The 15,102-nt window shown below is 54.5% G+C and overlaps 4 protein-coding genes across 4 annotated transcripts; 2 read left to right on the top strand and 2 right to left on the bottom strand.

Moving 5' to 3' along the window:
- Window positions 1–1,217: 1,217 nt before the first annotated feature.
- CCOS01_07974 (uncharacterized protein) lies at window positions 1,218–3,629 on the bottom strand (the record flags this gene model as incomplete). Its single annotated transcript, XM_060456136.1, has 3 exons — window positions 1,218–2,547; window positions 2,599–2,825; window positions 2,886–3,629. The coding sequence occupies 3 exons, from the start codon at window positions 3,627–3,629 to the stop codon at window positions 1,218–1,220; spliced, it is 2,301 nt and encodes a 766-aa protein (XP_060314028.1).
- A 1,868-nt stretch (window positions 3,630–5,497) lies between these two features.
- CCOS01_07973 (uncharacterized protein) lies at window positions 5,498–5,920 on the top strand (the record flags this gene model as incomplete). Its single annotated transcript, XM_060456135.1, has 1 exon — window positions 5,498–5,920. A coding segment is annotated over one exon (423 nt), but the record flags the coding sequence as incomplete, so codon positions are not given.
- A 2,996-nt stretch (window positions 5,921–8,916) lies between these two features.
- CCOS01_07972 (uncharacterized protein) lies at window positions 8,917–10,221 on the bottom strand (the record flags this gene model as incomplete). Its single annotated transcript, XM_060456134.1, has 1 exon — window positions 8,917–10,221. One exon carries the CDS (start codon window positions 10,219–10,221, stop codon window positions 8,917–8,919), a length of 1,305 nt encoding a protein of 434 aa, XP_060314026.1.
- Window positions 10,222–11,666: 1,445 nt separating this feature from the next.
- On the top strand, window positions 11,667–14,885 carry CCOS01_07971 (uncharacterized protein; the record flags this gene model as incomplete). The annotated part of the gene is made up of 1 exon (XM_060456133.1): window positions 11,667–14,885. The coding sequence occupies one exon, from the start codon at window positions 11,667–11,669 to the stop codon at window positions 14,883–14,885; it is 3,219 nt and encodes a 1,072-aa protein (XP_060314025.1).
- Between the last annotated feature and the right edge of the window lie 217 nt (window positions 14,886–15,102).

Here is a 15,102-nt window from a genome sequence, read left to right as displayed (position 1 = left end):
TTACGTCATTCGACACATGGACTATATCCAGAGTTCCCCCCGACCCGGACGGAATTCGGCCCAACGGGCAACGGGCACGGCACAAACGGCTACAATGCTGACAAGAGCACACCTACCTACCTGCGCTACATTTCACTGCATTCAAAAAGTCACAATCAAAGCTGAACCTAGCACATATGTCTCACACAATAAGTAATGAGATTCGATCCTATCTACTTTAGGGGGGAAATGGGGGGGGGGTATCTATCTAACTACCTAATGTTCCTCCAAAATGTCCTTCAAAGATGTCCCTCCAAACAACCAAGCATCAAACCCCGTGCAAGGGAAAGATTGACTCAAAATATACTTTTCCAAAATAACTCAGCCGGAAAACAGAGCCCTTCCTCGTGTTCAGATTGCAGATCCATCCTCAGATCCCTCCTTCGTAGTCAATGTCTCCCAGCCGATCCCCGGGGCGAGGCCAAATATACCACAACCGGCTCTTTCCCCCGTATGCCCGCCCCTCTGACGTTGAGGAAAGTAGGTGAGACAACACTTGGCTTTGCCGCAAAGACTCATAGCTACTCCCACAACCACCACGTCATTCATGTCCCTCTCCCCGCGGAGGCCCGAATTAGTTTCGGGACACTGCGTTTCCAAGTCTCACTCCCCAAGGTAGAGCTGCTGTGCCTTTGCTCCATGTTTTTGCCGTTGTTATTGGTGTTTGGTGTTGGTGTCTTTTTTTCTGTGCCTCTGAGAACCCAGAGCAAACTATCCATCAGCGAACACGAGACTACCTAATGGTAGTCAAGTCAGTGTGTCATCTCAGGGCATTGCTCAACGGGCACTCGGAGACGGTTTTGTTTTTGTGGCTTCAAAAATGCCATATCAAATTGAGCGAGATATGTCTCTAGACCCTCATCCTCAAATCGCGGAGTTTCAAACCATAGACTCTCAAGTCTGGCTGCTCATCCACCACGTATCCCACTACACCAAACATCTTCTCTATCGTCAATCTCATGTGAATCAAAAATGAGAAACAAGACAAGTCCTGGAGCAAGCAGCGTAGATGTGCGAGATCAATAATACAAAGTACGCAAAAGAGGAAAAGTCGAACGTCCGACTTCCTCGAACCTCTTTCGAGGCCCATCCCATCCAGTCATCAAATCATTAGCTGGCCCCGTGCCAGATCAACGTTTTTGTCACAAGTTTCCAACGCACCAAGCCCTAGTACACATTTACTGGCTTTGAAAGTTTTGGTAATCCAAGTTCCAGTCGATGGATTGGAAAGGATCCTGTGACGCTTGCGAGTAACCCAAGCCAGCACTTGGCACTTCGCCGAAGAGTGGCTCGTACATCTTGGTCACGTTGTTGGCAGGGAACAGCTGGAAGTCGTTGCCGCAGAATTCATTTCCACCACCGGTGTAGTTGTCCTCAAAACCCTCGTCAACCTCGGCCAACGAGTTTGGCGTAAAGAGCATTGCGTTGCCCTGACCAATAGGAGAGATGTGTGGTGCAGTTTGGGCAGGAACAATCTGAGGCTGGCAAGCGGGAACAGGCTGGTAGATAGGGAAAGCCATGTCCAGCTCCTTCTGAGCGAAGACGGCTCTGTCTGGGGTGGGGATCTGGGCGTGTGCGCCGTAGATATCCTCGTTCACCGTGAAGTCGGGGCCGTCCTGGTAAATGTATGGCCCAGTCGAGATTTCGGTGGCAGGGGTGTTGTGGTCGGAAGGAGACAGGGACATCTCCAAATCCATCTGTCCATCGAACCCACCCTGACCAACCATTTGGTCAAACTCCTCGTCCGAGATGTAGGAAGGGAACTCCATGCCATCAATGTGGGAAGCAAAGTCGCCAACAGGACCGATGGGGTGCATCGGAGCGAGGAGAGGGTCGTTGAAGTTGAACTGCTGAGCCTGGTCCAAAGGAGCAGGCGGGGTAGCGGCGCTGCTCGTAGAGGGAGTGGGCATTTGGTTGAGAAGAGGGGTGGATTGGGCGACACTGCCGGCAACGCTCGAGGGCTTCTTGCCGTTGGTCTTGGTGCGAACGTATTGCCAGCCATGGGCCTTCTCCATGTGCTGTTTGCAGTTGGACTCCCGCTTAGACTTGTATGGGCAGGGCTTGTACAAGCACTCGTACATGGGCGGGGCCGACGAGTGCTTGTCGTTGTGGTGGCGATCCATCTCCTTCTCGGTCGGCCAGCCATAGTTGTGGTATTTGCATGAAGTGACGGGGCACTTCCAAGGACGAGAGTGAGTCTTCTCGTGCTTGGTCAGGTCACAAGGACGCTTGAACTCCTTGTTGCAGCCAGGCTCACGGCACTTCTTGGGGGCAAGCTCCTCAGGGCTGGCGTTCTTCTTGCGGCGAGCCATGGAACGCATAATCTCCTCGTCATCCTCCAACTGCTGGCTCAATGAGCGCTTCATCTGAATGGGGCTCTTGGGGTCATCCAAATCGACCTCCAAGCCGGTGGCCATTGAAATGGCCTTACCATCCTTGCGAATACGGATGAGCTCGGCAGGGCGGCCGTTGTCAGCGATGCCTCCGAAGAGCTTGATCTCATCGGTCCTACGGAACAAGTTAGTTGAGTGAGGGATCAATTGGGAACGAATATCGTACGGGTCGACGTCCATCTCAGCGGCGTCTGATCCAGTCTCCTTAGCGGCAGCAAGTTGTCCTGCGTACTGGCGAATCTGTTCCACGAGATCGATGAAGTATCCGTTAGTGTAAGGGCGGTCGTTTGGTCGAGTCTGTTCTCGGTCGCTTAGGTATTCCACGGTTGCTTGAATGCAGTGGATCGACGTCAGGCAGAAATCGAGGTACAAGGCGGCGGTCTTGGTCCTCTCCTTCATCAACGATCGATAAGTAATTGCCCAAACTCCAGTTTCAGTTAGTGAATGACTTACGGGTGCCATGAAAATAAGGGTCTTTTCGAGATCTCTCAGGCAGATGATCTCCTTCTCCCTAATGCGTCTGGGGATGTCAAGAACAATCGGCTCAAAGTCCTTGAGAGCAGGCTTGGCCCGGAGTGGGCGGAGGACGTGCTCGTGAATGCGGTTGACAGCCTTGGAGCTGAGGGCGGGAAGCTTCTCCATGGTGGCAGAAGAAGTGTTGGCAGCGGACCTTGTGATGGCGGATGCCTTCTTTGATGCGGTGGTTGCAGGCTCTGTCTCGGTGGTGGGGGCGACAGAGGTTCCGAGTCCGCTGTCTGATTCATGATGTCTCGAGGAACGGCGGGTTCTGGGACGCAGAATGCGACGTTCCGTCTCCTTTGACTTTTCCTTTGCCATGGCGGGGTCGACAACGGGCAGGTTGAGGAAGCCTCTGGGAACGGGAAGACTATCGTCGCGGAAAGACTTGGTCTTGGGGGAGACCAGGTTGATGTTGGCAAGGGACTTGTCAATGTCGTCGACGATCAAGGCCATGCGGCGGCAGTGGGCGTCGACAACGTCGTCCAGGTTGGTCTGGGAGCGTCGAAGGCTTGGAGGGGCAGCAGTCAAGGCATCATCCATAGAAGAGGTAGGACTGGTGGGAGAGTGGAAGGTAGCGCCCTTGCGGAGGCTGTTGGTCTTAAGAGTGAGGCCAGTGCCGGCAGGAGACTCCGGGCGAGTCACCGGAGTCCTGCGTCGAGGGTTGACGGAGACGGACATGGTGACGGTGATGACACGGGTGTCCAGAACTCTGTCGGCTAGGTTGTGTTAGATCTCTTGAGGGTTCATGGAGTTGTAGGGCTGAATAGGACACGGAGTGTGAGTCACGACCAGGACCTCACTGGTAGGTCTGATGTAGTAGTCCTAGCCTCTTGAGCAAGCCCAAGGTTTAGGATTGGCCAATGTGATGAGGTGGCGGGAAATGTTTGAGACGGATATCGTGTGGACAAAGTGGATGAAGAGGGGGAGAGAGAGAGAGAGAGGAAGAGGAAGAATAGGACGAGACGGGGCCTTACGTCGAGATGAAAGATGGTATCGAAGGCGATAACGTCGATGGTATGGGGAGATGGCAACGGAAGGCCAGACGAGGCGAAAGGCGAGCAGAGCAGGCGAGTAGTGGATTTAAGGCGAGGCCGTTGAAGTCTGCCTGATTTTGAGGGGTCCTGTCTGCGGGTATGGGAGCAAGACAATGTAGTATGATGCGCCTTTTCGTCCCAGCTGTCGTACGCGTCGGCGTATGCACACGAGGATGGAAGAAAGCAGACGTAGATAGTCTGAGCTGCTTGCCGTGGGCGATATTCTTTGAGGATGATGTGGGAGGAGACGAGGAAGAAGCGGACTGAAGTGCGGCGGCCTCAGTGGGACAAGACGGGATTGGGTTTGGTGTCGAGGAAGCGGCTTGGATATCCTAGAAATCGAGGAGAGCAAAAAAAGGAGGAAGAGAAGCAGGAGGAGGAAGAGGATTCGGTCGAGGATTGAGGGTGGGTGGAAGGAGAGAGAAGAGGCGCGTGGTGGTCGTGAGCGAGGAAGAGGCGGTTGTTGGTGTACCGGGGGTCGAAGGTCATCGAGGTTTGATTAGAAAAGCAGCCCAGCACTGAGCACCTTACGCAGTAGAGTGAGAGAAAGTCCAGCAGCCAGACGAGCACCGGTGGAGAGAGAGAGAGCGCCGCTGCGCTGAACGGGAGCGACAATTGAGCGGACCAGAACTCTGAAGAGAGCGTCCGGGGCGAAAGACTGCTGCCTAATCGACTAGCCAATGGGAGATCGTCGCCGTGGCCCAGTGGAGGCGGAGTCTGGGCTTTGCGGATCAGGAAGGATCCAACCCCCGGTCACCAAAAAAGATACGTACCGAGGGTGCCCTTCAACCTTGAACCCCACCACCACCACTTTACCTGTAGGTACCTATGTACCTACCTACCCTAGGTACCTTAGGTACGTACTTCGTACCATCAACCACATCCTGTCCTCAATTCTGCCATCTTCCACCACAGTCCCATCCTCGGTCTCCTCGGTCTCAACCTCCCAGAGTCCCATCGACTCGCCTTTTCACCAGCAATCATTCGTCCAACATGGAAATGAAGATTTCTCGCCAGTATTTTCCGTTAAGCCCGCCCGCCGGCAACAAGCCAAAACTCCACTCGTTCCAAACAATGTTGGCTGCACCTCAATCCGGGCCACCTGAACATTGGAAAGACCCGCTGTTAGGGTCACCGCAGCTATGCTGCCCGCTGCTCAAACTGCACGGCGGTGGACAACCCCATGAGCACAGCCCCCCCGAATCAAGCATCAAAGTACACGATTAGCACCGACTACCTCTCATCACCTCGCATCACTTCCCTCGAAGCAATGATACCATCACCAATACTCTGCCCCATTAAGAGACACCCAGCCGCCAGAGTAACGGCAACCCGGAACACCAGATGCTAGTTGTCCTCGCTACCCTGGGTCACTGGGTGTCAGAAATGAACACCTTGCACTGCAACTTGACGTCTCAATTCCTATGCTACCAATGACGCTGCTGTCAGCAAAACAATGGAACCTCAACCAGCCTTTGGCCCCGACTCCGACTCCGTGTCTGTTGTTGTTGTTGTTGCTGCTGCTGCTGCTGCTGCTGCTGCTTGTCACATTTACTGCTGTTTGTCACTTGCGGTCCAGCTTGGGAGTTCAAGCACAGCTCACCATGGTGCATTGCACCCATCCAACTTCCATACCGCCGCGCACCTCACAGGAGGCAGACGAATTCTCTCGTCCCTGAATGCTCCATTCGAGGGGCGGGAAACGCAAACCCATTGCCAACCCCAAATAGTACAAAGTACAACCCGTCAGAACGATGTATCGGATTGACGGCTGCCTTCTCCAGCTCGCAAATCTTGATGGGTCCCGAGAAGCGGGAAACGCAAGGGTCTGGTCCGGTACTGTATTCGAAAGCAGGGTGCGCCAGCCGGACGGGCGCCAGAACATCTCCCTCTGCACAGAGTCACTTCACAAATGGAGACGGCAGCAAGGCGTGACCACAGATGGGGGCGTATCGCAAGGTTCGATCAAGTTTCAACATGCACCGCTGAAGATGGGCTGAAGTGGGCTATTGGGCATCCTCATCTCTCGCCGTTGTCCACAGGTGACAGTGCCTCCCTACGCAGTACTTCGTACTCTGTACGGACTACGGATACACTCGAAACCTCTATGTAGGGAACGATTTGGCTGTCCAGCCTCACCAGCGTCCTTAGAGTCGGGACGCTTTCGTCCAGATCAACATACGAGTGACCAGAAACGCATCTGCACAGCCAAGCTCGCCAGTCACCAGTGACATCTGATCTCACGATACCGCATTGCACAGCATTACTCCGTACCATGCCATCATACCTATACAACACAGCACAGCACAGCACAGCACAGCATAGCTCGCTATCTACCTACCACCTTATTATGGCCCTCTCTCCTGCACACCTGTTGCACCGGTCGTGGCTTTGAGGCCGCTAACGGTAGGGCGGCAAGCTAAGAGTCCTCATGAGAACCAAGACATGAGCAAGACTGGACAAGACTCATAGTCTCATGCACGGTACCTTTTTTACACTCGGAAACTGGGTCAGGGATTAGACTTAATTTGGCCTCGCTCTGAGTCTCTCTCGCTTACCCCCGTCAAAATCAGCCCATCAGAACCAAAGTCCCAAAGCTAACCCGCTCATCAATCTCCACCCGCCAGCCCGATCCATGACTTCCCACTGGGTCGTTTCATTCTCCGCCAACCTGGGACCATTCCCAAGCGAACTGTTGGCTGTCTTACATACTCCAAATTCCGCTCCTCTGTCACTCAGAGTCTCAAAGGGCCCTCAGCCTCCTCCGCAGGCCCTCAAGGTCGCAGCAATGCCATGCTGCCATCCACTGTGATGCGTACCTACGTCTTTGCGATAGGCCTTCTCAACGACCAGTAGATCAGGGCTCCCCTTGCGTTTGCCCAAAACGGCAGACGGGGTCCAGTTTGAATTGAGACCAACACCAACCCTCTTCATTATGTCACCTCTCAACGCGGAAATTGACCAATGACGCCCTTGGCGCCCGTACGGATACCATTTCTCGCGCGTTGCTGATATCACCAGTCTCCATCAACTCGTGGTCCGTGATATGTGGAGTTTATTGAAAACGGTCCACTGCGGACCAACTGCCATGGCCTCTGCTTACTGTTGGGGGCCGATCAAGCCAGCGCATCCACAGACCAGGAGAGAAGAAAACGCTGGAGCAGGCAAAAAGCTTTGCTTCAACTTCCGGTCAAGGTCGGCATTTTCGTCCGGCCTGTCACTACAGTAGAGACCACGGGACAGGCAGGGGTCGGAATGGCCAGCGGGCGCTCTGATTCTCCATCCCACCCACCAAGATTACACACCCAGTCTGATTAGCCAAGCAAAGCCCACCAGTCTGGTCTGGGTCGGCCGAATGACGTTCGGTACAGAGCACGCGGTACCAGGGTTACAGTTTGAAGGTTGAGGATTCTGAGCCATTGACAGCTCGTAACCCGCAGCTTCGCACGAGCGACCGTTCGCATTTCACCTAATCGGGGTTCAGGGACAGTCGAAGTCTGGAAATCTAGGGCACGAACAGCAATAACATGGACCTGCATGTCTTGACTCGTCCGTCAGTCGTCACCTAGCTTGCGTTGATTGAAGCTTGGCGTGTTGCTCTGGCGGTGCTGGATTGCGCGGTTGCGCATATCACCAACGAATCCGGACCCAGGGATTCGTACTCAGTCGTGTATGCTTGTTTGCTGCACAGGACTTTGGCGCAGGGAAAGTCGCATGACGGATGCGCGTCTGCTCGCAGGAACACATTCAAACGAACCTTGGTCAACCAATTGCTCACCACCATCATCACTCGCACTCGCACAACCCTCCCGGTTCCTCTCCACACATAGGGCTGGCGTGGCTGTCCACCTGTCCCAGTAACTTTAACGCAAGCCAATCCAAGCTGTATACCGACAGACGAAAGAAGCAAGAAACTCAAAGCAAGCAAGCTTTTTGACTCAAAATCGGTTCCCGGCTCACCGTCCACACTATGACTTACCCCGAACGCAGGAGAGAGGCGGCGTCACATCGTCCTGTGTACCTACTCAATAACTTAGCCGCCTCGTCACTTACACGTTACATGACCGTTCCTGAACACGCCGAATCCCGTACCCCGTATCGTATTCCGGGGCCCTAAAAAGAACGCAAGAGTTAGGACTCGTTAGGAACCCCCCTCATTCCAACGGGTATCGGTTCATCCGCAAAGCCTATGCCGCCATCCCATTGGCTCAAGAAGCCCGTCGTGTATCGACGACACGTAGGCGGTCACGAATCAGCGGTCCCGACCCCAACTGTCTGCCCGTCGGTCAGCCCTATGGGTGTCCCTCCGTCACCAATCAGCTTTGCGGAAATAGAGCAGCCTATCACCAAACTCCGCTTCGCCGATTAATTGCGGCCACCTCTTTTTTTCTTCCTAGGACTTTCGACCGCGTCGTAACAAGGCATCAGCATTTCTGCTTCTTTGTTAGGCCAATACGATACGTACCGGTTACTCGCTTCTTTGAACCGATGCAGTTCTACACCAGACAGGCACACCCGTTCCCTGAGACCATGTTCGTTCCACCTGACGCACAACAGACAAGCCAGTCATTGATTGGACTAACACAGAGGCCACGAATCTGTATCAACATGAAAAGAAAGAGGGTTGTGACATTGTTGTTGTTTATTCTCTCTGCCTTGAGCTTGTTTCCTTCCGCTAGACCCTTTGAAAGTTTACTCGTCCCCAAGTTATGCACGTCAGATTCCCAATGGGCTCCCAAATTGAACCTTCTCTCAGCGGCCCTCAGACATGGTACACTAAGGTATGATTGCTTTGGGAGGCGATGGCCGGCTGGGACAAGGATGGCCAGATCGCTGGAAACATGACCTACTCTATTTCTCTACTTTGCAACCAGAGGAATGCTTCCCCTCCCCCTCTTCACCAGCCACGCGGCTAAAGCTCACCATTACTCCTAATTGGGGACCCTCCGCCACAGCATCTCAACCTCATCCATCAGCTCCTCCAGTGGCAACTCGGGGGTACATTTCGCTTCTGTGATGCGTGGCTCCGAGCTGCTGACTACTGCGCGGTGGTCTCCCTGCTGCTGATCCCGGCTGCTCCGTTGTTCTCCTGTTTGATGGGTGGCGTTCACTTGTAGAGGACGGCCTACGCTCGCCGAACTACGGGTTAGCCCTTCGGACATATCGGCCGTCCCCTCTACCGCACGAGGGGACGTCTCTTGTTTGCTTTTCTTCTTTTTGATTTTCAGGGGCGCGGGGAGGAGGTGGAAAGTAGATCCACGGACGTATGAGGGTATTGGCTCGGGCTGCGTGGGAAGGGGCGATGTAAGACCACTTGGTCTCTTTTGCAATTGATGTTGCTGTTGCTGCTGTCGTTGTCCATCGTGACTTACCGGGATCCGCTGCTCTTGAGGCCGCTGGTGAAGATGTGCTTGCTGGGCACCTTGCTGCTCTCCTCGACGATGCTGCTGCTGCTGGCTGGCTTCCTCCCCGCGAGCGTCGTGAAATCGCTTATTGAACCACGGCGACGTCGGAGATCTACCACCCCTTGAACTATGTTCAACTGCACCAGCAACACCTCCTCCGCCACTTCTGCCGTCAGCGTTCCCCCCATCTCTCCTCGTGCCGTTCCCCTCGTGACCACCCGTCGGCTGGCCCGGAGCGCCGGAGTCTTGATATCGACGCACAGTATCCCCCCGCCGCGGGGCCTTCTGCCCCCGATTTCGATCTCCTGAAGCACCTGGAACACCGTAAGTATCATTCATACCATTGTTCCCCCCCAACTCCGGACGCCTCTGCTGCTGATACCGCGTCCTCGCCAGCGTCGGCGTCGACGGAGGGACGGCCTGCATCGCCGCAACGGCCTTGTCCTGGACGCAACGGGGGCACTTTCCCCCGACGGGACTCATGCAGCGTTTCCTTCCGCGGCAGACGCCGGACTCTTCGTGGGCTTGTGGCGGTGGCGGCGTGGAGGGGGTGGAGGGGCAGGGGAAGCAGAGACAGAGGAGGAACATCCACGGGGAGCGGGGGTTGCGGGTTCGTCGTGCTCTTTTGGCGTTGTTGGCGCTGCTGGTGTTGAGCTGATGATGATGATGATTGCGGGCAGAGCCGGCAGAGTTGACGGAGGAGGAGGAGGTGAAGCTGGAGTCGTGTGGGTTGAGCTTGCGCGCCTGTTGCGTCTTGTAGTCTGCGCAGTCTATGTCTTCGAAGACGCTGTGGTGGCAGTCTGTGTAGATTATTTGCTTTTCCCAGCACATCTTTCTCGTCCGACTTCTGGGGCACGAAACCGCCCCCGGTGATATCTCGAAATTTGACGTACCTCTACCGTATGTCATCTAGACCTCTGTCTTAATTGATCTCGGGGAGTTGGGTTGCTTTGGTTTTGAGGGTTTAGCCCCTGGAGGCTGGAAACGGGGTTTTGGGTTTCGATTCTTGGCTGGTTGATACGACTGGCTTCTTGAGAGACTCTCTATCTCTCGGTCTGTCTCTCTTCTTGCCTGGGAGAGAGAGAGATTTCGATTTGAGCCTTTTGTATCGACGAGGAGAGGTATTTCGGGCTGTGGACAAGGAGGGCGGGACAATACAATGCCTCGTGTTTTTTTATTCATGTTATTCTTCCCTGCTAGGTACACAGTTTGAAGGTGGCTTTTATGAGGACTTTGTCTTGGAACCAATGCTGCAGTTTTCTTATTCGTGATGCTCGACAACCAGGTTGTTTACTTGCCCTAAAATTCGGCAGACATGGATTGGTTCCTTCTGGATAGACAGAGGCACTCGTAATGATCCCGAGCTAGACGGTGGCATCTTTCTCACATCACCTTGTTTCTAATACTGGCCCATCTGGTGAAGACGAGCAAGCGGTCCCGCTCGTCCTCAGTGGTTTTTGTTTCTTTGAGGGTAATCAACATACGAAGGAGATAAGGCAGATACGTCGAGGTAGCCAACTGGCTGGGCGTCGTCGTCGAGAACAATCAAGTCAGTGCGGTCTACATTCAATTGTCGAAACAAGGGATATGCTCATCCGGAAACTTTTCTTGTTCTGTTTCTGGAAACTCTGCTCCGTTCAAGAAGGGTTCTCGGATAAGGACGTCCGGGCGTTGATGTTTGCTAGGATTCAATGTTTTCCCCTCCCTTTCCATGACTATGAGGATCATTATCGAAGAATCCAGAAGACCTCTTTTCTCCTGAAGAACTGAATGTTTCAAAACTGTTAGCTCTTCAAAGACAGACATCAAAATCATACTGAATCGAATCAGAATCAACAACATCATTGTCATGTTCGTTGCATGCTGTTCCAGGCCCTCGAATCAACGGCCAATGATGTTTTACAGGTCCCCATTTAGGGACAAGGAAAAGTCAAAAAATACCATGAGGAAGCCTCTTTTTCTTTGACATGACAGCCTCTGGTACTTCTTCCTCCCCTGGCCTGACGAGCAAGGGGCCAGTCAAAGGCTACTTCTTTGTAGGGCAGATACCATTCTTTCGAGCATCGGGTAGCGGCCAAAAGAAGAGAAAATGGCCCTTCCTTAAGTTCCATCTAGGTCAAAAAGGAGTCAGCCCAGCTCCATCTTGCATTTGTCGACTAGTCCATTGCTTCCTTCTTCGACTTCTTTCCTACTTCTTATCTAGATTTCCATTTCCTTTGGGCGCGCAAAAACAATCGCTAGGGAGAATAATTTAAGTTTCCGAATCTCGAGGAACAATGGGCTTCACATGGCCATCCCTTGGACGCTGGACGTCCAACAGAAGAAGGCCCTCGAGATCATCCCGCGAACCATACCGTCACCGCCCTACGACGTCGACGACCAAGACGTCGGAGTGTTACTCTCCCACCACCGATCAAACCCACGAAGACGAAGATAGAGAGTCCAAGCGCAACTGTCCACAGGACACATACAGCTACGACGCACCCGATTCTTCCGTATACGGCGGCGCCCAGTCACCCACACACCGTCCCTCGGCTCCTCCGGCCCAGGGCGTCAGGGAGACGGAGTTGTTGCTCAGAGGTGAGTCCCCCGCGGCGCTCATCGAGCTCATCCGGCGGACGGAAGACGCTGAACGGCGGGTGAGGCCAAGTCAGAAGTCCAAGTACCTCGGCGCAGACGACGACGCGCTACACGTTCGGTTCGGAACCACGACGACGGTCTACGGGCGTGGGGGGGAAGGAAACGCTCGATACGACGATGGCTGGGTTCTCTCTGCCGCCGAAGAGGACCGTCGCCGGGACGAGGCGGCGGTTCGGGAGGAGTATGACGACGACTTCGACGAGCAGGAGTTTGGGGATTGGGGGGACGGTGGACGTGAGTGCGAGTGCGGGCGCGGCGGACGTGATGAAGAGGATGAGAAGCTTAAAGAGGAGTGCGATGAAGCGGAAGAGGTAATTTGCCACGATCACAGCCGGCGCGGGTCATGGGCTGTTGATGAGTCTTCACGTCCGTGTGGTCACGAGGCAGAAGAAGGTGCTAATGCTCAACGTCACAGGTCGGAGGCGCAAAAGAAGGAGATAGGAGAGGATATGCCTGCGTTCGAAGTGTGTGGTGTGGTAATGAGAGACGGACTGCGGTTGCATCCGACGAACGGCACGGCCTCGGGCTCTTTGACGACGGTCCAGGGGCCTGGAAGATCCTTGACGGCGGGAGAGGAGGGATTGGAGATGACTTTGGTCGACTACTCCAGCGATGGGACATCCACCGCGGAAGGAGACCCCTCTGACGGCGAGGGCAGTGAGCCTCATCTGCCGTCGCTGTACTTTGAGGATTTGAGAAGTATGGTCGAAGAGGCGGCGGTTCCGGACCCCTTGATCTCGGGGGCGGATGTCGTCGATGGGACTGGTGATGACCAGACGAACGAGGCAGAATCGAACTCCACGCCGGATGCGGAGGTGTTGTTTGATTTCTCTGAGTATTCCAAGAGACATGAGCGTTCGATTGGGGATATGCTGGGCTCCTTCTCTAGAGAATTTGAAGGGTGGCAGGCCGATGCTGATGAAGAGGAGAACCTCCCTCCGACTCCTGCTCACGAGATTATTCGTCCCGTCGCCGGACTGGGTTGGTATGACGACAATGAGAGATCGAGGTACTCTGATGTTTATCCCCAGGCTTTGGTCATGAGCATTACCAGGGCAAATGCAGAGTCCAACGCGGCATCAGAGAGTCCGTTGACGTTCCCCCTCCGCAAAGACTCGTTGGAACATAGCCCCAGAGCCCTCACCTTTTCCGAGGTATCCTACGCGGCCGAGAAAGGAGACGGGTTCACGACAACGAAAGCTGGTGAATTCGATAGCACACCCATGAGGACAGTCTTTGAGAGTACGAGCCAGTTCTTCAAGTCAACCACCGTGGAAGACGAACACTGGATATCAAAGCCAAAGTCACCTGCATCCCCGCGACGCTCTTCCTCCGTCTACTCCTCAGACTCCTCGGATAACGCAGGCTCTCTCTCCCCGATCTCTAAGGCATCCCCAGCCTCCCCGAGCGAGGGCGAAGAAGACGAAGAAGAGATAGATGACCTCCTCGACATCTACGCAACCACATCCCACCCCGACCACGGATCCCCCCTCTCTCCCACAACCGACAAAGACCTCCTTCCCCCTTACCACCCTTCCTCACCATCCGCCCTCATCCCTCTCACCACAATCGCCCGCGGCCTCTCCCTCCCCCAAACAACCCCCTATAGCACCCTCCAAACCCACCTTGCCCGCAACGCAAACATCCTCCGCTACCTCGTCCTCCACTGCATCCCCTCCCCCTCCATAAACCCCCTCGAACCCCAAACCGACCTCGTCGAACCCATCCTGCCCCTACCCCTAACCCCCGGATCAGGAGACTACGCTCGAAACTTCCCCTCCCACCCGCGCAGGCGCGAGTACACACGCCTCCTACAAGCCATCCGCTCCGTACAGTGGTCAGCAGACGCTATCAACGACATGCTGGCCGTGGTAGACTTTCACTCCCCTCTCCCGTCCCCTTCATCTCCATCATTCTCGACGGACCCTTCGCACAGACGAACCTCCACGGCCCTACCCGCCTTTCGAAAACTCCGCGCCGCGGACGCAGAGCGGCGGGGGTACCTTACCTCCACGCAGCTTCACGAGCTAAGCATGCACGGTATCTCGCTCCTCGACGTGCTGCAGATGAACGACGTCCCGCGGGTCGTAAGCTCTGGGTTAGGCGGGCGCCTCGTTGCTGCTGCGGCGTCTGGGGCGTTGGGTATCGCGAGGGAGTGTAATCTGCTCGACGAGGAGGGGGCGTTGCTGGAGTTGCTTGCTGATCCGGAGGAGGGGTTTGGCTCGAGGTTGAGAACTCGGGACCAGGGCAGACGTAGTGGAAGGGGGAGCGGATTGAGGTGTTGTGTTGGTGTTGATGACGAAGGTGAGATAGGCGACGAAGAGAACGGGGCGGATAGCGACGACCAGATGAACGATGATGAGGATGAGGGGTATGGAGAGGGAACGTACATCGATGGCCTTGTGGACGATGTGGGAACAGGGAATGTCGTTGGTGATGATGGGGCGTACCTCGTTAGCCCCTTATCTCCCGAAGCATTCACCGCAGACCAGACCTGGGAGGACCAGGGTGGTGTAGCCTCAGCACCGACGACATCTCAACCCTTCGAGGACCTCATGACCTTCTCTGACGATGACGAGGAAGAAGATGAGGATGACATCTACGGTCCACCTACGGACTGTACTTTTGAACAATCGAAAGCGGAGCTCCACGTGAAGCCGCTGAATATACCCAAAAGGAAACCCGCACTCAAGAGGACCCATCACTTTCGAGAAATCCAGGCCTCTGACGAAGAGACAAAGACGGCTGTTCTGGTCAATAAAGAGACAGACGAGGACCCCGAGTTGCGACGGTTCTTCACCGAGATTGGGGCGATGCCTGTAGTTGCTGGCACGTCGGACGTTATCATTGAGTGAGGTTAGGAGGGACCAACAAGAAATTGACGAAAACTTGTCACATCCCATATCGAGAAATTCAAGCGAGGTATATTCTTATAGTCCACAGGAAAGGAAGGAGGGATACGAATATAAACACAGGTGGAACATTTGTTGGTTTGGCGATAATACCTACTTACCCTATCTTAGAATGAAAATAGGAATACTCTGGATATACAACAGGACCAAAGGTATATAC

The sequence above is a fragment of the Colletotrichum costaricense genome, assembly GCF_030867565.1.
Source record: "Colletotrichum costaricense strain IMI 309622 chromosome Unknown Scaffold_7.1, whole genome shotgun sequence".
Lineage (NCBI taxonomy): Eukaryota > Fungi > Ascomycota > Sordariomycetes > Glomerellales > Glomerellaceae > Colletotrichum > Colletotrichum costaricense.
Note: the sequence above shows the minus strand (reverse complement) of the source record. Positions and strands in the feature narration are given on the sequence as shown.